The 23,468-nt window shown below is 35.9% G+C and overlaps 1 protein-coding gene across 1 annotated transcript; it reads left to right on the top strand.

The window, feature by feature from the left end:
• Positions 1–3,519: 3,519 nt before the first annotated feature.
• Positions 3,520–17,979, top strand: LOC149806149 (chymotrypsinogen A-like). The gene is made up of 8 exons (XM_089951048.1): positions 3,520–3,598; positions 4,969–5,028; positions 5,676–5,764; positions 7,084–7,175; positions 8,987–9,270; positions 13,440–13,579; positions 15,130–15,187; positions 17,745–17,979. Exons 2-6 carry the CDS (start codon positions 4,974–4,976, stop codon positions 13,550–13,552), a joined length of 633 nt encoding a protein of 210 aa, XP_089807174.1. The 5' UTR covers positions 3,520–3,598; positions 4,969–4,973; the 3' UTR covers positions 13,553–13,579; positions 15,130–15,187; positions 17,745–17,979.
• The last annotated feature ends 5,489 nt before the right edge of the window (positions 17,980–23,468 follow it).

The raw sequence follows: 23,468 nt of genomic DNA, 5'->3' as shown, positions 1-23,468 counted from the left end.
GCATTAAAACTGAGCCTTAACTAATAGCACCTCATATATCATGCACTTTATGTGTGTGTGTTTAAATTTTGTACGCTTTTGGATAAGCTAATTGTCATTTGTAAACAACATGTTTAGATAGCTGACTTTTGTCCATGATTGTAGATTGTACTTTAATACAATGGTAATTTGTAAATATCCTGATATGACCTTTTGATCACAGAACGTTCTGGAAGCGCGAACATATGGCCCACATCCTGGTAGTCTTACTGTGGCTTATGTTTTGCATTTAAGTTAGAGGTAAACAAAACTTATTAGTTCGTATCTTAAGATCAGTATGCGGATGTAGTTCCTGTCGTTTAAAATATTATTCTTGACGAAATATTCAAATTATTCATTGGAATGACTAAATTTTTCATTGTCTAGATTAACTCTATCATATATAATTTGTATTGTTTGTTTGGCTTTTGTCTAAGGTAATATATTGTAAATGTCATTTTATAAACTACGTATTGCATAGCAAATTTGTGTCGATCACTGTAGATAATCGATACATTTAGTTAAACATGTTTACTTGGATCTAAGTTTATGACACTGGTTTTCCCGTTCGCAATTCCCGTTCTACCTGATATTTGCCATGTTACAACTTACGATGATCTGGAAGTGACCTTTGACCCTCATCCTGATCCACATATTGTGTATTAGGATTTTAGATTTTGGTTGTGTCAATCTGAAATATTTATTCCTTTTTTAGATCTTTAGTGGAATCAGACTTTAAGTTGCGTTCAATTTTAATATGAGAACATTTATTTATTTAAACTATTCGTTGGATTTACAGAGTGCTCACTGTTACTTTACGACAATATCACTGAGTTAGGATTATTATGAATTCATTTGAAGACATTTTGGATTATATCATTGTAGTACATGAAGACTGTTGGCGCATCAGCACATTAAAAACTAGAATTTATTCGGAATAAAACAGTAATGCATTAGGAATACTCGGTAGTTTTAGACTTTTGTTAGAGCGCTTAGGACTATTTGGGATTGAATTAAAAATAGTGTAAGTTTTTTTTAAAGATTCATTTATATGTAAGATTAATAAATTATTTGTTGAATTTTACTTAACTCGTTGGTTTTTAGTAATTTCTGTTACTTAGCTTAAGGCCACAGAGTGGTATCAACACTATTTTGGGATTATCGTGTATTCATTGAAAGACATTTTGGTTTACATCATTGTGGCTCTTAAGGCAATCAGTACTAGTGGAATTGATTATTCAAATAATTCTAATCTTCTGGATTTGTGATAGAACCGTGAGAAAATAAATAAATAAATAAATATATATATATATATATATATATATATATATATATATATATATATATATATATATATATATATATATATATATATATATATATATATATATATATATATATATATTTGTGTGTGAGTGTGCGTACATATCTACATACACTAACAGTTAATACGCAGATATACACAGGCACATACACACATCTTTATGGCGATCGTAGGACATGTACATCGAATGCATAACGTCCATTTTGTATTTGAACCTCAGTTCAGTAACTATGATATGCATTTTGGTATTTGAACATCTGTTTCGGTTTTGTGCTATAAAAAAAGACAAAGGAAAAACAAACACAAAGTTCATCGGTGTGTGTAAGAATGCTGTCATCAGTAGTATTTGAACCTCACTTCAGCTTTTGTGTTTAAAGACAAATCTTATGAAGGTCACGTGTTTAAAGACAAATCTCATGAAGGTCACGTGTAAGCATTATGTCCAATTTGGTATTTGAAATTCAGTTCAGCTTTTGAGATGAAAGAGATGTCTTAGGTTTCACTGGATTCCAATTTTGACGCCTCCCTCATTTTAAAGGTAGAGGGCATCAACCTAATTATCACAAGCTTAGCATTTTTAAATTCACACGGAAGCTAAACCTGTAATGTGGTTTAGATTTACTCTGACTTAGGCTTGGAAATGGGGTGGCTTGTTGGTGTATGCCTGTCACAGTTAGACGAGCATTGGAGATGAAATGCGTAACTTGGGCTGCAAATGAGCAGCCGACTTGGCTTACGTATTTACGTGTGTCTTCCACAGACGTAAATATCTAAAAGCCTAGAAATATTTAAAAACCTAAAAACCTGGAAGGTTAAGGGGTGATGAAAAGTATGCTAATTTGATATAGTCCTAGTGAACTTTATTCATGCATAAGGCACATACTGATTTTTTTAGCTGCCTTGTCACAGGAAAATATTCAAAATAGCTCTTTGCTGTCAAAAATGAATGTAAAATTTAGGGGTTGGTGGCAGTGTTGGTTCAGTATAAAAGCTTCCAGTTGCAACTTGCATCAGGAATTAACCTGATTGCCGCAGTCAAAATCTCATATGTATGCTTCCTTAAAAAAATATTTGTTTTTATTTTATGCTAAGCAGTGAATTACTTGATTTTCTAATTAAAATAATATTGATATTTCACTGTAGTGAAAAAATAACAGTATTTTTTCACTACAGGGACTACTTTTTGGGTCAGAACATACTTACCTCCCTTTGATTTTCTATCAGTGAACTACTTTTTCCTTATGTAGTGGTTGTTTTCCTATTAATAATCCCTGTCTTTTATCCTTGAAACTTGTAGTTTGTTATTTTGGAAATATCAGTTAAGTTTTATCAATCTGATGTGGAACTAATTTTATGCGCAGGTACACAGCACAGCATAACAAGTACGGTAAACAGCTGACACTGCCGTAAGAAATATGCTAATTCACTTTGTCACAAACTTTAGGTAGCCAACGTATGTGAGCATAAAATAAAAAATTTGCTTGAAACGAGTGAATAACGGATACATTTCATCTCGTGGGTGAAAAACTCTAGTATTATATCCACTCGATGTAATATATCAATTATTCACTCGTTTCAAGCAAATATCCTCTTTTTAGTTGTATCTTCAGTGTAAAATTATTCTTATTTTTCTGCAATAGATCATTGTCGAATGAAAATTCACCAGATAAACTGTCCATTGAAACCTTACAAATGTGATGTGTAAGCATTATGTCCATTTTCGTATCTGAAATTCAGTTCAGGTTTTGTGCTGAAAGAGAAGTCACAATTAGATTGCACAGCACAAAATCTTGGGTTCATTCTCATACTTAATGATCCAACAATCCCAAGGTCAGGCGTCTGACGTAATACTAGATTATATAGGAGAAAGCTCTTTACTGTCTCATGTCCACGCAGGAAAAGGTCATGGGAGGTAACTTTAAAGGAAGATAACCGTAGTGTTGTGCGGGGTTCCTAAGGGAAGAGTAAAATACAAATAGACATTATTTCCTTTTAATTTAAAAGAAAAAATGATAATTTCAATTCTAAGAATGGGTCCCAGATTTCAAAAAAACAAAATGGGCTGTACTTTGCAAATTCTGGCTTTTTTTCGCGCGTTTTCACTCATTAATTAATTACAACAAGTCCATATTTGTTGTGATGAATGCTGTTATCTATTCACAAAACCCATAAAACCTCTTTCACCTGCAATAAATAGCAAAGTTTGAATTTGTTTTTTCTCATTCCCTTCACGCATCAGTATCAGACCAGCAGAAGGTAAGTGTACGACGTACATCTTAACGTTCAAAGAAGTATTTGATTAAGATCTCCGTAAAATCAACCTCAAGGTTTTGTATTACCAAAATCGATTTGGCTGTTTTAGAGGATGCATTGAAAGTTTTTGATTCTTCGATAAAATCATTTGCTTGACGTGGGTCGGAAATTTGGCAATATGAATTTAGCCGAGGTATTGAAATTGCAAAACAACTTTTGCAAACAGTACTGAGGAGTTCCTAAAATTACCAAAAATGCGATTATGCTAGGGGAGTGCGGAAGATACCAATTTTTTAGCTCGTATTTTTTGTGATGTAATAAGTACTAGGTGAATGTTGTAAGAATGCTTTTAACTCGATACCAAAGCCAATACTATTTAATGTTTGAAAAGATTAGATGAAACCAACTGTATCACCTGGGCTACCAAAGTGAAAGACGTGCTATTTCGCTTCGGCTTTGGGCAGGTCTAACTAAATCAAGATGTTGGAGACGAAAAACAAATTTTCTCAGTATTTTTCTCAAAGAATTAAGGATTTAGCATTTCAAAACTGGCAAAGTGATATTAACGATTCACATAAATGTATATATTATAACAAGTTGAAAACTGAACTGGAACCAGAAACATACCTTTAGGTGTTCAGCGCATTTTCTGAATACAGGGATATGTAGGCATAGTACGATTGAGAGAAATAATAGGTACTGTGAATTATGCCGGAAAATAATGTTTATTTGGTAGAAGATGAATTCCATTTTCTTTATATTAGTCCATCTTATGACCATTTAAGTAAGAAATATTTTAATTAAGTTTATTATCTCTATCCGTCTGTAGAAATATTTGTTTCCCTCATGAGTCACAGTAATATATTAATCATATAATCAATCTTTCTTACTATATCAGTTTGGTTTTTCGTCTTAGACAATCTTTGACAACTCATACGAATGGTGAATGATATGCTTATTGGTAGTAACATCTTTATAATTTTATATACTGATTATTGATAGGAAATTATGTATGTATACTCATGTTGAATATTACATTTAATTATTATACACCATGACACACACTATATTTACTTGTATTGTATTTTCTAATATGGGCCAGTGGACTAAATTACTAAATCAAGAAGTTAGTATTATTGTTATAATAGAACAAGTTAGCATTATTGTTTTAATAATAATAATGATAATAATAATAATAATAATAATAGTAATAATAATAACGATAATAATAATCATAATTAATAGTAATAGTAATTATTATTGTTATTATTGTTGTTATTGTCATATATATATATATATATATATATATATATATATATATATATATATATATATATATATATATATATATATATATATATATATCTTTTTAGTCAGAATGCTGTCACTCCTGGTCTCACTCGGACTTGTGACCTTGGTTAGAACTCAAGGAAGTAAGTTATGACCTTACATATCTTCAACATTTTAACTAACATTGCCTTTCATTGGAGGCAACACTTTAAAATACTGATTCTGTGAGTTTTAGGAACACGTATTCGAACTGTCCCCTTTTAATCAGAAATACTGCATTAAACGTTGAAGTTTTTTGCATGTAGTATTTGTTTCATGTTGTTCTCTCATAAGCCTAACATTTTGTTATTTAAAGAAGCTAATAAGATGCTTGACGTTTGATGCGACACAGTGACCAATAGAATGTACGACACACCTATGAACAAAGGTCGTACGGGTCACACAGTTATGTGTTTCATCTAATTCTTCTCATTAAGAAATGCAACCTTTAAATGTTTGTTACTTTCGCTCATAGGATTTAGAAAAAGAGATACAGTTTCAGGTCGCCTCAAATGAATTAAGTCAGGGAGTTGAATAACATTATGTTTTATATGAGATAACTGTTAAACACTATTTCCCAGGTGTATAGTTCACAAGACACATGCTGTTAAACTAGTTATGGCTTTATAATTTTGACAAGCATTCGAAAGAATGATTAAGCCTTGAAGGAAATAGAGACGATCGTGAATGTTCGTCTTAAAGGAATGATTTGAGATTTTTAATACAGATATACCTTTTTATAATAACCCAGATATCACGTGTGGTACTCCAGTTGTTCAGCCAATTACAACGAGGGTCGTGGGAGGAGTGGAGAGCACTCCTAATTCATGGCCTTATGTCGTAAGTAGTGATTCTAATTTAGTAGTCGTTAACATTAGTACATGATATAATAATTCATTTTCGTGTTACGACTGTTAGCCACATTGATATTTCTAAAGGCAATATGCATTTCTCATTGGCTATTGGATACAATACACTGCTCGTTCAATATGACGACACTGTTTACATGCAAGGATAAATATGTTGGACGGATATTGGACATTATGCTATTGAGTATTTGTATCATTATCCAGAAACTGAAATCATCGCACTTTCCACCCCCATGCGCAATGTTAGGCCTAGTTGACACTGTCATCATACTGTACCTGACAACGGACCTTACACACCCATGTTCAACGTTAGACTCAGTTGACAGACTGTCATCATAACGTACCTGCCAATGAACATAACAACCCTTATCTTTTGTTTAAAAAACACATATCAGAACAAAGGGTGGTGTTCATGGGAGGTTGGCACTCTGTCATCATACTGTACCTGACAACGGACCTTCCACCCCCATGCGCAATGTTAGGCCTAGTTGACACTCTGTCATCATACTGTACCTGACAACGGACCTTCCACCCCCATGTGCCATGTTAGACTTAGTTGACAGTCCGTCATCATAACATGCACTGACAATGGACATAACAAACGTTATCTTTTGTTTTAAGAAACCCCTATCAGAACAAATAGTTGTGCTCATGTGAGGTTATAACAGGTTATTTGGTCGATTAAGGTTTCCACAAACCTCTTAAACTGAGTATATAACTATTATTTTCAATGCACAGGTTTTACTTAATATTAATACGATTAATTTTGAGATTACATGTACTTGAAATTGTAATTAATTTGTTTTCCCCGAAAAGCTCAAATGCAAATCTTTATGAGATCGGAAAATATGTCATCTCTATAAAACTTGGTGCTTCTAATAGTCAGTGCTTGTTGTATATTTGGATACACTATACATACATATGCTGCCCAGGACTGAAATACTTTATTTTTAAAAATATATTTCAGACTAAATTTTGGATTTTAGTTTCAGCTAAAATGACATTGGTAGCCTTAAATTATGAATCAATTACTTATATTAGGTTCAAGCACACTATTGGTATGTTGGGAAATTATTGTTTATTCAATTGCTTGTATATATAAATTTACATATATATCTCCATCTACCTCTCTTTCTATCTATCTATCTTTTTGTCTATATGTAGAACGTATTATATATATATATATATATATATATATATATATATATATATATATATATATATATATATATATATATATATATATATATATATATATATATATATATATATATATATATATATATATAGACTTTGCTGGTTGATGACTTAGGCTACGTTACCGGGAGTGCCACAATCTTGAATGCACACGTACTGGTGACATCAGCTCAACACTTTGAAGGGTAAATAAATACAGCTATAGTTCATACTAACTAGTCCTGTAGTTAAATTGATAGGCTATACGGCCTTTACGAGGTAAATTGTAAGTATAACAAGCAACCATATAATGATGTTTACTTGAAGAATTACTAAGTCTTGGCTTAACATCTGAAGCATAATCAATATTATTGTTGTTTTCAGTTTTTAATCTGTGTGGACTTATTTATTCAAATTTGTCTTCATTGGAAATACAGTCTACTCATCATTAATATTCTTTGACTTAAACATTAATTTGGAACTATAACGAATTCAGACAAGAATATTTGGATTGTATTATTGTGATACATTTGTGAACATTGCATATGTTTTAAAAAAACAAACAAAACAGACAAATAGACAAACGAACGAACAAACAAAACCCCTAAAAAAAATCATTAAATAGTTTGCAATATGTGCGCGCTTCCTACCTAAGAAATTGATCGCGCCGTCTCGACTTACTATTTATTGCGTGTCATTGATATTGTGAACACTGAAGGAAAATCCCATGGAACTGTACACGTAACGTTATGACGACCCAGCTTAATGAAGGTTAATTCGTGCAAGTTCAGTTTCAAGGTTTTCATCAAGTCCAAATTCTTTTTCTCTCTCACTCCACAGATTTTGACGTATTTCGTCCCTTACATGTGTGTGTGTGTGTGTGTGTGTGTCTGTGTGTGTGTGTGTGTGTGTGTGAGAGAGAGAGAGAGAGAGAGAGAGAGAGAGAGAGAGAAAGAGAGAGAGAAGGGGGGATTCGATTAAACTCTATACCAAGTTTAATTCATTTAGAAAACGGGGATTATTACTATTTTTCCCTTTATTTTCTTATGTCGTTAATGATTAACCAGTGGAAATTCATCACTAATCAAGAGTATTGAAGCGACAGATGAAACAATGTTTATGTATGCATATTAATGCTACGGGCGGATAACAATTTGATATACCAACAGTATATGTTCAAAACTGTGCCCGAAAATCTGATGATTGCCTGTCAAAGAATCACGCGGAAACAGATCACGAATGGCCCACAAGGGTAAAATAATAAACATAGCAAATGAGTCCAGCTTGGAATCGAATCAGTGGCACCGTGCCTGCAAATGTGAATGCAATCCCATTTGAAATTATACTTATTGACAGTAACAACCAGTGTGGCTCGCAATGGAAGGTGTTGGAATGATCTGTTTTCTGCACGATAGTATTTACTGTTTTTCATTATTAATGTCACATTGTCGATCTATTGGCCATTGGACAGCGATTTTGCGTGAACTATGTAACGAAGCTCCTCATACATTTTTCACTAACGAGACGCGAAAATCAAATGCTATAGCTGAGTCACCTGTGTGATTTAGACAGTCCTACTACTTTGATTCACATAACGCCCCTTGTGTGTGTGTGTGTGTGTGTGTGTGTATGTGTGTGTGGTTATGCGTATGGGATGGGGAAGGTCCATTGAGGAAGTAGTCAATAAATGGGACTCGTTAACCTCTGTGTTTTTATGTAAAGAATGTGCAGTGAATGTTTTTCTTCTAATAGGTCTGGTCGTGCACGCAAGCGTATGTGCACGATTACGCTCGTGCGTGCTTAATGTCTTGTTTTGCTTCATGAATTAAAATCTTCATACTTTTAGGTAATTAAAAATGTGAAGATTTAGGATGCACCCGCTTTGAAGGGAAGAGAGAGAAGGGGAATGTGTGTAGAAATGGGACTGGGTGGTAGTTTTCGGCTGGCTTACATTTTCTAGTTCTATGTTTGAACAGCATTACCTCAACTGTTACTACAATCGATTATTTTCTTTCAGACCATACTATAGTATTTTTGATGTAGACATCGCGCACTGGAGAGTGTATGCTGGGGAACACAATATCCACACTAAAGATCCAAACGAACGTTACTACCACATATCACGTGTTATTCTCCATCCCGCGTACAATTATTCTACCTTGGAGAACGATATTGCACTGATCATTACTAAGGAAGCAATGCATTTTAATGACCACGTGCGTTTCGTCTGTCTGCCAGATTCATCTCATCAATATACAGTAGGCCAGACATGCTACCTCCCTGGCTGGGGGTCAACTGCAGGTAAGATTGTTTTAACTAAAACTGTTAATCTATTCATTGGTGAGGTGGGTGGTTGGGGACGCAGTCATCTAGTGGTTTACGATTTAGCTTTACGGATGAAAGCCAAAACATGTTTAGAGATGCAATCCGGGGGTTGTTGGGGGTGGGGTGTGAGTACACACACCTTTCCCCCTATGCGCGGTCTCCCATATCTGGATTGCATTACCCTGTGTTATATCAATATACAAATATATGAATTTTGTTCAATTGCATCTATGAGGAAACTTGAGAATATGTTTGCACCCATGGTATATAATAATAATAATAATAATAATAATAATAATAATAACTAATTTGGGTTATTACTATTGCCTACGCAATTGGCCATCCGCCTTGGATGCGGGGGTCGCGGGTTCAAACTCTGGCTGAGTCATACCAGAGTCTCATTAACATTATAATAATAGCTGCCTCGCTCAGCGCTTAGCATTAAGAGGTTACTGTTAGGACTGGTCAGCCTGGTGTCAGGATCATTGGTCAAGATAATGTGACTGGATGGGACATGATACTACATGTCTGCGGCATGAAACGTCGGCGCTAGTCATCACTATAAACTGCCACACTGCAGACATCGTAGCGATATGACCAAAATTGTTAAAGCTACGTTAAAAATCCATATCACACACACACACACACACACACACCCCTCTACAAAATTTGCATGTACTAATTGAAAACATAACGCTAGGTTGATACTTTTCTCCAGAGTCTACAATTATTTCAAGGCGGACTATGCGTATTCTTATTGGAAATTTCTTTCCAAAGGATCAAATATTTTATAATTGAGTTAGGTATTTAGGATAGTATTTTATAACATTCAATCTTCAACATGTGATGTGATTTACGTTGCTACATTTGACTGTAGTAGTAGTACTTATACTGCCCACGACCACCCCAGATTGTTAAAACCCAAGATTTAGGAACAGTTAGGATCATCTTAGCAAACTGATTAGCTATGCAGTCATTACACGTCTATGGCAATTATTCAGTGTGTACTAGATTACTTTGAACACGTTTCATGACCGGTTCTGTTTTATTTTTATCAGCCTTTCTCAGTATTTCTGGTGTAATCTCCTAAAGTGCTTGGCAGTTATTTGATCGCTTCCTTAGCAATTTTCCGCGAAAAAAGTCCGGACACATAATTGATTTCTAACAGTAAAATACGGTATACTGCATAATAGGACTGTTCACCGCTATTTCTTCATTCACCAAGAATACATGTTTAAAGGAGAACATTTTAGTGGACCTATTTGTACAGAGTATATAAAAATAAGTACAAATATATACTATTCTACAGCATTGTAGAAGTTCCTTTACAGATATATCCCATTCAAATAGAAGCAAACATTATTCTCACTTAGGTTTAGAAAACTAAATTTAATGGAGCGTACTCTTTGGATCTCCGAAATGTTTTATACATGAACATGGTTTTATATTATTGTTGTAGATTGTATCCTGTCCACGTTGTCCTCATAATCAAGATATGAAAACAGCATTGCTCAAAATAATGAGATTTACAAATAATAATAATAATAATAATAATGGGGACTTTGTATAGCGCCTAATCTTTAGAAGCTCTAAGCGTTTCACAACATTGGACAACACATAATGATATGCTTACAAATTAGAAAACAGAAAACATGCTGAAAATATTTAAGGTAAGGAAACATTATTAGATCTTTAAGTCTGTTCTTGCAATTGAAATAGGTGAGTTTTAATAGAGCTCTTGAATGAGATCACCATGCATTAGTGTCAGTGGGCAAATACGAGTGTCAGAAGACGACCGTAGGTATCTAGCTGGTGTGTACACAAGGCTGAGGTCGGATAGGTATGTTGGACTGCAGCCAGTGAAACGAAGCACAGTGAACAAATTTTGTGTTTGATTCTGGATCAAATGGATAGCCAGTGTAGGGTACAGAGCAGGGGGAGGTGTGTTCTGGTTTTGGTACTCTAAAGATGACCCAAGCAGCTGTGGTTTGAACTTTTTGAAGATTCTGAAGTAGATATTGAGACAAACCAGACAAAACTAAGTTACAATATTCCAGTTTTGAATGTACTAAGGAACACACAAGTATTTTAGTGGCATCAACTGAAAGATAATTGCGAATGGAGCTGATGCGTCTCAGCTCAAGATATGCAGCCTTGCATATGTTCATGACATGTTGGTGCAATGTAAGAGTACTGTCGAGAGAAACACCTAGGTTTCGTACTGACTGTGTGAATTTAATGTTGGTTTTGCTGATATTTATTGTTTGAGGGTAAGGATGTGAATTAGAAAGTCGTTGTGTTGCAATCAGAATGGCTTCAGTTTTACCATCATTCATCTGCAGCTTGTTACATGTCATCCATGATTTCACATCAGAAATGCACCTCTCTACACCTTGGATGGTTGCATCAACTTCAGTTTGGTGGCTATAGTTGTTTATTCGGGTGTCATCAGCGTACAATTGGTGAGACACTGAATGATGATCTATCACATTGAGAGCTAATGAGTGTCTACAATGAAGAGAACAGGTCCATTAACAGACCCCCGTGGAACACCACAACATAAATCAACTGGGCTGGAGTGTATTCCGTTTGTGACACAATCTGTGTCCTGTTGACTCAGTAGGACTTGAACTGCAGTAAGGCTGTATCATGAATTCCAAATAAATGCTGGAAACAGTGAAATAATATATCTATTGTGTCAAATGCTGCAGATAAGTCAAGAAGGGTGAGGACTGTGATCTTTTCGCTATCAAAAGCAGAGAGAAAGTCAATACCTATTTTCAGAAGAGTAGTTTCGGTACTATAGCAGGGGCGATATGTAGAATGTACATTGCTAAAAAGACTGTTTGAATTCAGATGAGATACAATTTCGGATTGAACAACTTTTTCTAAGATTTTTGGCATGAATGGGAGATGAGAAACTGGGTGGTAGTTCTTTAAATCGTTATGGTCGAGTGTTCGTTTCTTCAGCAGAGGCTTTACAATGGCAGATTTGAAAAATGATAGGAATTTCCTGGATGAGAGAGGTATTAATAACATCAGTTAGTGAAGACAATACTGCATTTAAGCAGTCAAGCAGCAGTGATGTTGGAATTGGATCAAGTTCACATGACTTTGGTGCACCCTTCGTCACGATTATACATACTATATCCATAGAGATAGGTTCAAATGCTGCTAATGGATGCCGATGGAATTATGTATAGCAACTGTATGGTGACGACGAATCAGCAGACATTGTGTTGTCAAGCTTATCTTTAATGGTCTGTACTTTGTCACGGAAGAAATTTGCAAACATGTCCGGAGGGTCGACTGGAGAGAAGGTAGTTTGAAGTGGTGTACATCTATTCCCTATTAGCTTGTTAGTGATCTCGAAGAACTCTTTGCAGCTGGAACTTTCCATGATCTTCGTACTGTAGTGCGCTGATTTCGCTGCATGAACTAATCATGTGACATTCTTCTTAGCGGCTTCATAAATTTGCTTATGAACAGTGAATCTGGTGGAAAGCCAAAGCATCTCAGCTCTACGGCGGTCTCTTTTAGCAGTGCGAAGCTGGTCACTAACACTGCTATACCACGGAGAACACTTTTTAATTGATACCCTGCACTTGGTTGCTGGGGTATGTTTGTCAAGCAATGAACGCAGGCAGTTATCAAGTTGTTCTGCAGTAGGAGGTAACCAAGTTGTTAGGTTTGCTTGGATGTCATACATTATACCATGAGAAAGAATGTAAAACGGAACATATACAAATATAATGCATGTTTTGGGGTATGTCTGTCGCAAGAAATTTGTTTCTAAGAGATCCAGTAAATAAATTTGATAAACTTTATTATATGTAAGTTAAAACGTCGATTCACTATACATTCACGACACATTAAGGCCACGCAATATGGTTATTACCAACAAAATCTGAAGATAGGAAGTATTTGATTCTTTAACAATATGAACAAAATATCTTGTTTCTGAAAAATGGCATTTGACAGTTTTCCACGTAATGTATTATACATGGTTTCCAGACTGAGTATGCCATTGCTTTTCGTTCATGCTATTGTTTGCAGGTATTTTCATATCATTTAGCTGATGTAAATTGTCAACAATGCGAGTAGTTTGTTTACAATCATATATTTACATTCCTATATTTGTACAGCTAGCGGCAACGAGGAGGTGCTGAATCAGGTAGACCTCCCAATCCTCTCTGATGACATCTGTCTACACCATTGGCCAGATTTCCTGCCGGCTACGGAAGTCTGTGCTGGCTAGGAAAACGGAACAAAAGACTTCTGTGTGGTGAGTAATGATTGGATCGTTCCAGAATAGGTAAATAAGTAGACGTGTTGATATCTAAAATATAGCACAAATCTACTGTCACATTTATAATGACCAGCTCTAAATTGACTTCGATGGCTCTCCAATGCAAATCCCCACGCTTTGTGGTGCATTCATAACAACCACCCAGCCCCTCACACCTACATCAAGAAATACCCAGTAACCGAGGAGTCACAATGCAAAATCGGTCACATGCATGACGCGACATCACGCCATTGCTGTAAATATAAAACTTAGGTCAGAATATATTAGCAAATGTCGTTGTAATTGTTTTATGTGAAAACTTTAATACCCTTCCTGCGATCCCCGGGGGTGGCATCTAAAAATGCAGATGGTTAACCCAAGGACAACAATTCTACGTTCGTTTTTTATTTTCGACCTTGCATATAATAGTGGCACATTGATTAAAATTGATAGGCATCGTTAGAAGTTTATATTCTGGTGAGATTTAGAATTTTCCTTATTTGTAGCTCACGCAAGAGTCGCTGTTTCTATTTGCAGAGTTGGCGAGTATATCTTTTAATTGGTATGTTTCACTTTCATTATTAGGAAAGTTGTAGTTTGATCGATGAATCAAAAGGTTAAGATGACATAAAATCGAAAGAGTCCCTCTCAGATCTCCGTCATGTCGTAGATATCGATTTTAATCAGATCTCCGTCGTGTTGTAGATATCGATTTTAATCAGATCTCCGTCGTGTTGTAGATATCGATTTTAATCAGATTGCATGCGGTGATACATGTTTATTATGAGTTCACGTCATTTGTAAAATTTACTCGTTTAGACAGTGTTTTGTTTTAAAACAAAATATTTACAGTAGATCATACAATAATTTTACGGAAATTGACACTTCACCATATTCAAAAGATCCTGCAAATGAGGTTGGTTACGAACAAGTATATGCAGGCATGTGCTGGTCTGTGTGTATTAGCTTATTATATTATTGACACATTTCATCATCATCATCATCATTATCATCATCATCATCATCAGTCCCGTGAAATGATTTAATAAGTTTTAGTCTTTTCTTTTTGGAGGCATGGATGTGGATTGAAAGTGTGAAAATTAAAAAAAAAGCAATCTCTCTCTTTCTCTCTCTCTCTCTCTCTCTCTCTCAATTCAAAGTAATGCAGACCAGAATTTCACAAATTGCACTTAAAAATCATAATCTAGATGACTGAGAGGGTCGAACACGTAAATCACCATTTTTAATTTTTTTTTGTTCTGTTGTGGGTTTTTTTTTTGAGGCTTCATTTCATCAGGGCAGAATTTTGTTTTGATGTCTTTGCTTTATTCATGCTAGAAGCTTTAAATAGCATGGAATCATTCCTAGAGTTAAGCATTTCAAATTGTTCCATTGAATTACTGGTAGGTGATCCCTATCAGGTGTGTTGCGCCGCAGATTGCTTGTTGTCAAGGTTAACAGAAATGTAAGTACTCAGTAAGATGGATTTTCCGTGCGTACACTAAATTTCCTTCACCATGATTTCCATTGCTTTTCATTTATTTCAGGATGATATCGGCAGTCCGCTGCTCTGCAAGGACCAGAGTGGTCAGTGGTACATCCAGGGTAAGTGGAGTGAATAGTTAAGATTACATAATAAATCCACTTTATCGAGATTTGTACATGTTAAACAGTTGTTCACTCGCATGCGAAACAAACAAGAGGGATTGTCATTGCATTATGCTCGGGCGCCAACATTAACCTTTCGCATTTAGGCCGTTTTTAAAACTTTATGGGAGTATTCTTTGCGGTGATGCTCCACTACAAGCCAAATGAGTCACCGTGACCTCCTTTTTGACGCTCCAATGGCTACGCTAAGTGCTTGTCTATCTCACACTACTGCATGTAGTCATGAATCTTGATGGGTGTGTTTATCTTGATAGATAGCTCTTACGACGAACAAAAGTAGATCACAGTGACCTACTTTTTTGCTCTATTGCCTTTGCAAGGTTTGTGGATTAAATCAGTTGAAACACAACATTCCGCAGAATTCTTATAATGTAAAGAGGTATTTTTTCCGCGGAGAGATCCATTGCAGTTGGAATGGAACAGTTATCTTCGTTGAGCAATGCAGACCTGTAGTCTTACATGTTTGGCGAGACTGAGATACTTTATTACTTTTCTGGAAGTTGTTCTCGTCCTTGTCAACAATGTTCAGTACTGTGTTTAAGTATTTTTAAAGTCTCCTGAAGCGTACATCACTCGCTATATTAAATTACAACTTGGATTAGTATTATTGAATAAATACCTTTTGTGATGTGTGTGATTTCCTCTCTCGTCTGACACGCAGGAAAAAATGTGTCATAATAATGATGTTCGCAAGTGAGACAGCGCTCGGCTGACCCCTCGTTTTTAAAATATAGGTTACGCGGCACGCGAGGTCTCGCTTATGTACGACGTCTAGATTCTGCTTAGGCAGTCGAGACACCAACTCATATCAGGGTACACACTTTAGGTATATATACTATATCCACAATGTTGTAATTGAATACAGCGAGGGCTGTAGCAGATATCCGCCAATGTTGTAACTGATTACAGCCACTGATGTAACATATATCCTCCAATGGCGTAATTGAATATAGATAGATATTTAGCAGATGTTCGAGTTTTAATAACTTAAATACAGAAATTAGTAATATAACTGACGCCACCGCCTTCATCTTCGTTGACGGGGAAAACTATATCGACGTCTCGTCCATTCAGAGGGGAGACAAAACTAAAAGAAAATTATCAAGCTATTTCTACAAAAATGCAACATGTTGACCCTATTATTTTTGGGTTACCAATTTTTCTAAACAACCTATTTTGTACGTAAACGGATTCAATAATAAGACTTACTGTCAGATTGGTATTTCTACCGGGACACTAAAATATACAAATGAACTACAACATTACAAAGAAATCAATTCACGTTACATGCACGCACACACGCTCTGACGAGCAGTATCACAGTCTCACATATGTTTCCGAAAAGAACGGGAAATGGCCAGAAATGTTATACACTCATTGTCTCTTGCAACCGAATGTCAATTACTTAGTTGCAATGAGTTTTATAATGAAATTGACCGATTGGTTGATTTTTGACGGCATATTCAGCATTTTATTTGGCTGTATCATGCCAAGGAAGAGTTAGCTAAATATCTTTCATGGGCTGGTCATGAATTGTCGAACCAGCTCTTGCATTATAAAGAAAAGTACAGAGGCTAAATATATCTTGAATTAGCAGTTCGTGACGTTTTCCAAGGGGCAATCATCCCATACTGGTGGAAGAATCTATTTACAACCATATTTCTTCAACATTCATGTCTCATAAATGCAGACAAATAATTCAGCCTGTAAAATATATATATATATATATATATATATATATATATATATATATATATATATATATATATATATATATATATATATATATATATATATATATATATATATAATGTCAACTAAATTTCTTTTTTAAAAATGTGTTTCACTCATTGACTGATTTAAGGATTGGGTGATTTCTAGCTGGGTACAGATGAAATTTGTCTAAAAGCACATCTTTCAGAAGGAGGGCAACACTTTTAATTAACGAGATGTATTGCTTCTATAACAAGTATTTACTGTCTTTAATTGCCTCCAAAATGCAACTATTGAGTTTCGACAGCTCTCTTTTGTCTTCTGAATTCCAAATTATCAGCGAAATGTTGGTTGAAATTCAATGTGTTCTCGTCATGCAATCGTCTTCATCCACATGTCTTGGTTACATATATTTGTCACACGTTGTAGTAAGTTTGCATTGTGCTGGTAACTAAAATAAAAGCTGAAAAGTATATAGTACATGCATATAATAGACTCGGTTTTTAATGTTCCACATACTATTAAAACAAGTTATGAATGAAACGTAAGGATTTTCCCTCCAATTACTTACAATAAATTTGTTTCTCATGTCCTGCCGTTTCATTTTCTTGGCAAAATCATACTTTCTCAAAGAGAATGCCCAAGTGCAAAACTGGTGTAAGAAGTGTTGTAAAACTTAACTGTACCAAGGATTACAATTATTCTTTTAAACTATTCAAAAGTGAGTCCTGTCTTATTTGTTTGATCTTCTATTCCACATCATTTCTCATTCCTTTTTTAGGCATAGCTTCCTCTGGTGGTGATTGCAAGCTTCACGATGAGCCTGGCATATTTGAGGACGTTGTTCAATACTCAGACTGGGTCAAGAAGACAATGGAGGACGCCCATTACCCCTACCACCCTTAAATACCAAAGACCTCTGAAATATAAAGTCATTCTTTCTCATTGCATGTACCCTGTGTTTCTATCCTTCATGCAGTACCATGATAATTGTGAAAATAAAGTTTAGCCATGTTTGCTTGTTTTTCATTTCCTTTTTGTAGAGTATTAAAGGCAACTTAATTTGTTTCTTTCAAAAGATATGACTGAAAATAATAAGAATATGTTTCCGAATCATTTTGGTGAAAATACATTTTTCTGCTATACTATTTGTTCTGTCTTTTCATGTCAGCCAGCAAATTTCTCTTATTTTCTAAAGTATATTTTCGTTACTTGTCATTCGCGTCTTCCTTCCCAATAAGACACCTTCCTTGATCGGTGCGAAAACGTAGTCTCTGATAAAGCCTTTTTGTTTCCTTCTGTATTACGTAGATTTGATTTTTTTTACTAGAAGGAGAGGTGGGAGGAAGAGCAGTAATGCGACATAATTGTGTCTGTAATAAAAGTATCTAAACTAATGATCCCTTTTTTATTACATACATAATGTAGACGGAAGCACTGAGTACTTTGTGGGCCGAGGAGGAGTGAGTGAGAAAAAAATAGTAGTACAAACCCAGTTTGGGTGGATAGATAGTTTTCCCTCCCTGGCCTTGAATAGAAAGAATGTTCTCTACATTTACTATGCTTGATCAAAATGGCGGGAAACACGAGCATAAACACCAATAAAATATATTCCTTATGCAAGCACTTGGACTAAACAACCAGTCCAGAAACTGTCCACTATTGCTCTACAGTAACAGGTTCCCTTACCGACTACTTCTCTCTTCTCTACAGTAACATGGTTCTCTTGTCCACTGCTTCACTAAAGTAACATTCTTTGTCGACACTCTCTCCGCTGTAAAATCGATGTCACCTTTGAAATGCACTACCAGCACAAAGAGGTTTCTTTCTTCTAAAGGGGTGGAAGCTAAAACGTGAGACAGACCACAAGCATTACTTGTAGAATGGTTGAACGTGTGTATTAAAGTTTATGCATCTGTTAGTAATGTGCTTCTGAATTATGTCGCAGACCAAATAACCTACTATCATATTAGGCAAGTACCATTGAACATGCCCATGTATAATTGACATGACACAGATTAATTAACAAATTGTTTGGAATAAATTCAGAATTTTTCTCTGCTTAATTTATATCTCCTTGTATTCTAATTCATTTCTACTTTAGTGTTTTGATTATTTGAGGATGAATGTATGTCCCCTGCTTCAAGAAGCGAGCAATAAATATGATTCATTTTGTCCGTTCGTGCATGAGTCTGTGCATCTTCTCCGGTATGAAACTCCTGTACTACTTCTCCTTTTGATATTGAATATTCACTGTCTGTACATTTTAGAATGATCATTCATCGCGCATCAAAAGTGCGCCACTTTCACCTACATTTCATGATTAATATGTAACTGGTATAAATAGGGTCCAACCTCTAAATTCAATATCTTATCGCATAACACCACCTTATTTACAGTAAAGGTACATTTTCACCAAGACTTTATATCGTATTTTCTAGGAATAATTCAAACTTTCGTAAAAAAGTATTTCCATCATTCCTGCCAAAGCTATAATTTCTTTATTGTTATACCTAAAGATATCAGACTTACATTCTATGTTCATCAGTTCTTAATTATCCTTTCATTCATAAGTTGTTGTTTTTTTGTTGTTGTTGTGGGGTTTAATGCCATTTTTCAGCACACGATAGGCTATACATGGCGGCCAGCATTAATGGTGGAGGAAGAACCTGGGAAAACCCCAGAAAGAACCACTGACCCACGAGAAGCTACTGACAAGCTTTCTCACATACCCACACTGGCCGAATCCTAGACTGGAACCCACACAGACAGAGGTGAGATGGCAGTAATCCGTAACGGAGAGCGCTTTAGACCACTTGGCCACTCGGGACCCCTTCATTCATAAGTAATAAATCAATCCTTTGTAAAATATTTATTTTAAACAAATAAATTAAATATATATTTCATCAGCGATGTGTGAATAGAATCAAGTTATTATGGATACCTTAAATTTTCTAGAGCAAACTGATGTTTCCCTTGTGCCGAAACGTGCAACCAAGACCAACCTTGTCAGCACACCTAGGAAGAACGCGCCTTGACGGGAACGTGGGTCAGCGTGGAATTGTTCAATGCTCTGGATCTGGTATACCAACTATTAGAAGGGTACAAAATTTACCACTTTCCCAAGACAAAAAATACCACAAGGGTAACAAGACTCATAAAGGCATTTTCGCAGACTACGTGGATGCCTTTTCGAAACTGAAACAAGAAGCCAGCGGCTATCCTTCCTGGTGTCACACTCCCGAAGACCGAAACAAATTCAAAGAGAATGACTTGGAGCAGGAAGGCATCACTTTAGAACACGTGGAGAAAAAACGAAGGAAGGCGATCGTTTGCCAAAGTGATGTTGAATTGTTTGCGGGGCAAAATGTCACAACGGCCGTGTTTACCCAAGACAGAGTATTTGTCCGATCATTCCCGCTACTTCCAGATGATTCACGACAAAACCAAAACCACGTAACACATGGATGTCCTTCGTGAGGACTTGATCATGGTCAATTACGAAGAAGACCTGGACTTTGTAGAAGCTGACGAATTTGGAAATGTCATCATTACAGCCCACGTGACAGCTCATGCTCGCTATTCACCCATTAGGAGATCGTATGCTGTTTTATGACAGGGACAGTTGCATCTACATTGATCGCCTGGGTCACCGACACCCTGACATCGATGGCAACCGTTTAGAAGCCTGGACGGACGAGCACTCCGACGACAAGATTCTATGTTTTGCCAGTGGCGGTCCCAAAAATTACGGCTACGAATACCGGGACCAACATGGAGAAGTGAAAAGAATGACTCTCAATTATCGCACCAGTCAAGTGGTGACCTTTGGGGTATCGAAAGAAACCTTGCAGTCTGGAAAGGATCAAAATTTTAAAGTGACCACCTACCAACCTCACAAGATTGTAAGTTCAGCCACACACCAAATGGTCAGTCGACCTTTGCAAAAATCAAATCGTGTACCAGAAGTTAGTGCGACTTCCCAACCACTTCACTTTGCCGTACGGACACACTGGTATAAACACAATTGTTCAAAGACGATAGCTACCAACAAAAAGGATGACTTCGACACAGCAAAAATCGAATGAGAGGCTCAAGTCCAATGAGAAGCTCGAGTGCGATGCTGTGCCTCACGATCACACCACCAATACAGTACCACATCTTAGTTGTTTATTTACTAACGCCATGGAAAACTATGTGCTAGCAGTGCAACTTCCAGACTACAAGACTTTACTTTAGGGACACGATGATATCACCCAGTATAAAAAGGGGACGACTTTCAAGAACGACACTTCATTGCAAGGACAAGCGACGAGAACGATGGACCACTCTGCGCAGATGAAAAAAGAGGAGAAACAAACATCATTGGCCTCTTTCACCACTACAATACCGTCACAGCAAAGTGCGTCCAAGAAGGGAAAGGATTCAGTAGACCTAAAGGAGTATTTTAGCATCCAAATGATTCAGACGGCGACTACTAGAAAATTTAGGACGACAACTTACACCTACACGGTGAAATTTAAAGACTTTGCGTCTGACATTCTACCTGAGGAAGTGGCAGGTTTCATTACGGACTTATCTGACTCACTGTTAGATGAACTCAAACGTCAGTGTCAAGTCAAAGATTTAGGTCGTTTAAGCCTATCGATGTATCACACGACAGTTTGAACTCTCCTGTATGTATCGGGTTTAGTACACCTGCAGAATTAACTTCATCCAAACTTTTGAGGGCTATCGAAGACGTGCAGACGATGAGAGAAAAATTTGACATCACTGATGGAAAAGTGACCATTCATATGGCATACGTTGTAGCTCAGATGGGAAGAAGACAATGACTGCACTTGATCTGCTTACCAATAAGTGTACCTAACACGATGGACATAACAGCAGATTTACGAATGAAAAGGGGTACGTGATGGGAAACATCTACACTGGGACACAAGTGGTAGCTGACCAGATTTTAAACAATGTGTGTGACGGATATAGAGAAAAGCACGAACTTTGTCCTATTTGATTGTTTGCTAATTGCTTTAGCTTTTTCTTAACAATGAGCATTTAATGTAGCGTGAAAGAAAATGGATTTCTTTTATGAAATGTAAATACGTTGTATATGAATTATTTCTTTGAAGATATGAACTTTAATTTTTAAAAAGTAGTTTACTAGAACAAAGAGCTGAATAACTTTTAAATAGGTTTGTTTCCTGTCCAAATGTTTAATGTATTAGATGGATAGTGCTTAGACCATATCACACGCTAGAGAGCCCATGTATATACCTGAATAAATGTTTTGTACCCATACAATAGTCTTTTCTTTTTTCGAGTCTCTATTTTATCTGTGAGTCTTTCTTTAGAACATTTCTGTCCTCTTTTCTGTGTGTTTGGATGTGTATTTGTTTGTTTCTGTATGTCTATGTTTGTCCCTATCAACTCTCTGTCCTTACAAATACATTTCGCCTTATAAATTGTTTTGACCCTAAAAAGCCCATGACCTCACCAATTTTCAATTCCCATTGACCGAAAGGTGACATTCCCATGTTAAATTCCCATTGACGCCAATTTTGATTTACCCATTTTTAACGTTAAATTCCACTGACGCTAAGGCGGACCCATATACTACTTGTGTGCTATAGTTTTTATTTCTACAGTACATTTAAAACAAATTATTCAAGACGAGATGATAAACTATTACTCCCACTACCATCTTACAATGATAATGATGACGATGTAACTACTACTCCCACTAACAACCTACAATGATGATAATGATGACGATGTAACTACTACTCCCACTAACAACCTACAATGATGATGATGACGATGTAACTACTACTCCCACTAACAACCTACAATGATGATGATGACGATGTAACTACTACTCCAACTACCATCTTACAATGATGATAATGATGACGATGTAACTACTACTCCAACTACCATCTTACAATGATGATAATGATGACGATGTAACTACTACTCCAACTACCATCTTACAATGATGATAATGATGACGATGTAACTACTAATCCAACTACCATCTTACAATGATGATAATGATGACGATGTAACTACTAATCCAACTACCATCTTACAATGATGATAATGATGACGATGTAACTTCTACTCCCACTACCATCTTACAATGATGATAATGATGACGATGTAACTACTAATCCAACTACCATCTTACAATGATGATAATGATGACGATGTAACTTCTACTCCCACTACCATCTTACAATGATGATAATGATGACGATGTAACTACTACTCCAACTACCATCTTACAATGATGATAATGATGACGATGTAACTACTACTCCAACTACCATCTTACAATGATGATAATGATGACGATGTAACTACTACTCCAACTACCATCTTACAATGATGATAATGATGACGATGTAACTTCTACTCCCACTACCATCTTACAATGATGATAATGATGACGATGTAACTACTACTCCAACTACCATCTTACAATGATGATAATGATGACGATGTA

The sequence above is a fragment of the Sinohyriopsis cumingii genome, chromosome 2 (assembly GCF_028554795.1).
Source record: "Sinohyriopsis cumingii isolate HCF-2022 chromosome 2, ASM2855479v2, whole genome shotgun sequence".
NCBI lineage: Eukaryota > Metazoa > Mollusca > Bivalvia > Unionida > Unionidae > Sinohyriopsis > Sinohyriopsis cumingii.
This window is presented reverse-complemented; position numbering and strand designations above follow the sequence as displayed.

Coding starts and splice junctions, on each gene's coding strand:
- LOC149806149 (XM_089951048.1), top strand. CDS start 4,974: ATGCTGTCACTCCTGGTCTCACTCGGACTTGTGACCTTGGTTAGAACT. Junction 5,029..5,675: donor CTTGGTTAGAACTCAAGGAA/GTAAGTTATGAC, acceptor ATAATAACCCAG/ATATCACGTGTGGTACTCCA. Junction 7,176..8,986: donor TCAGCTCAACACTTTGAAGG/GTAAATAAATAC, acceptor ATTTTCTTTCAG/ACCATACTATAGTATTTTTG.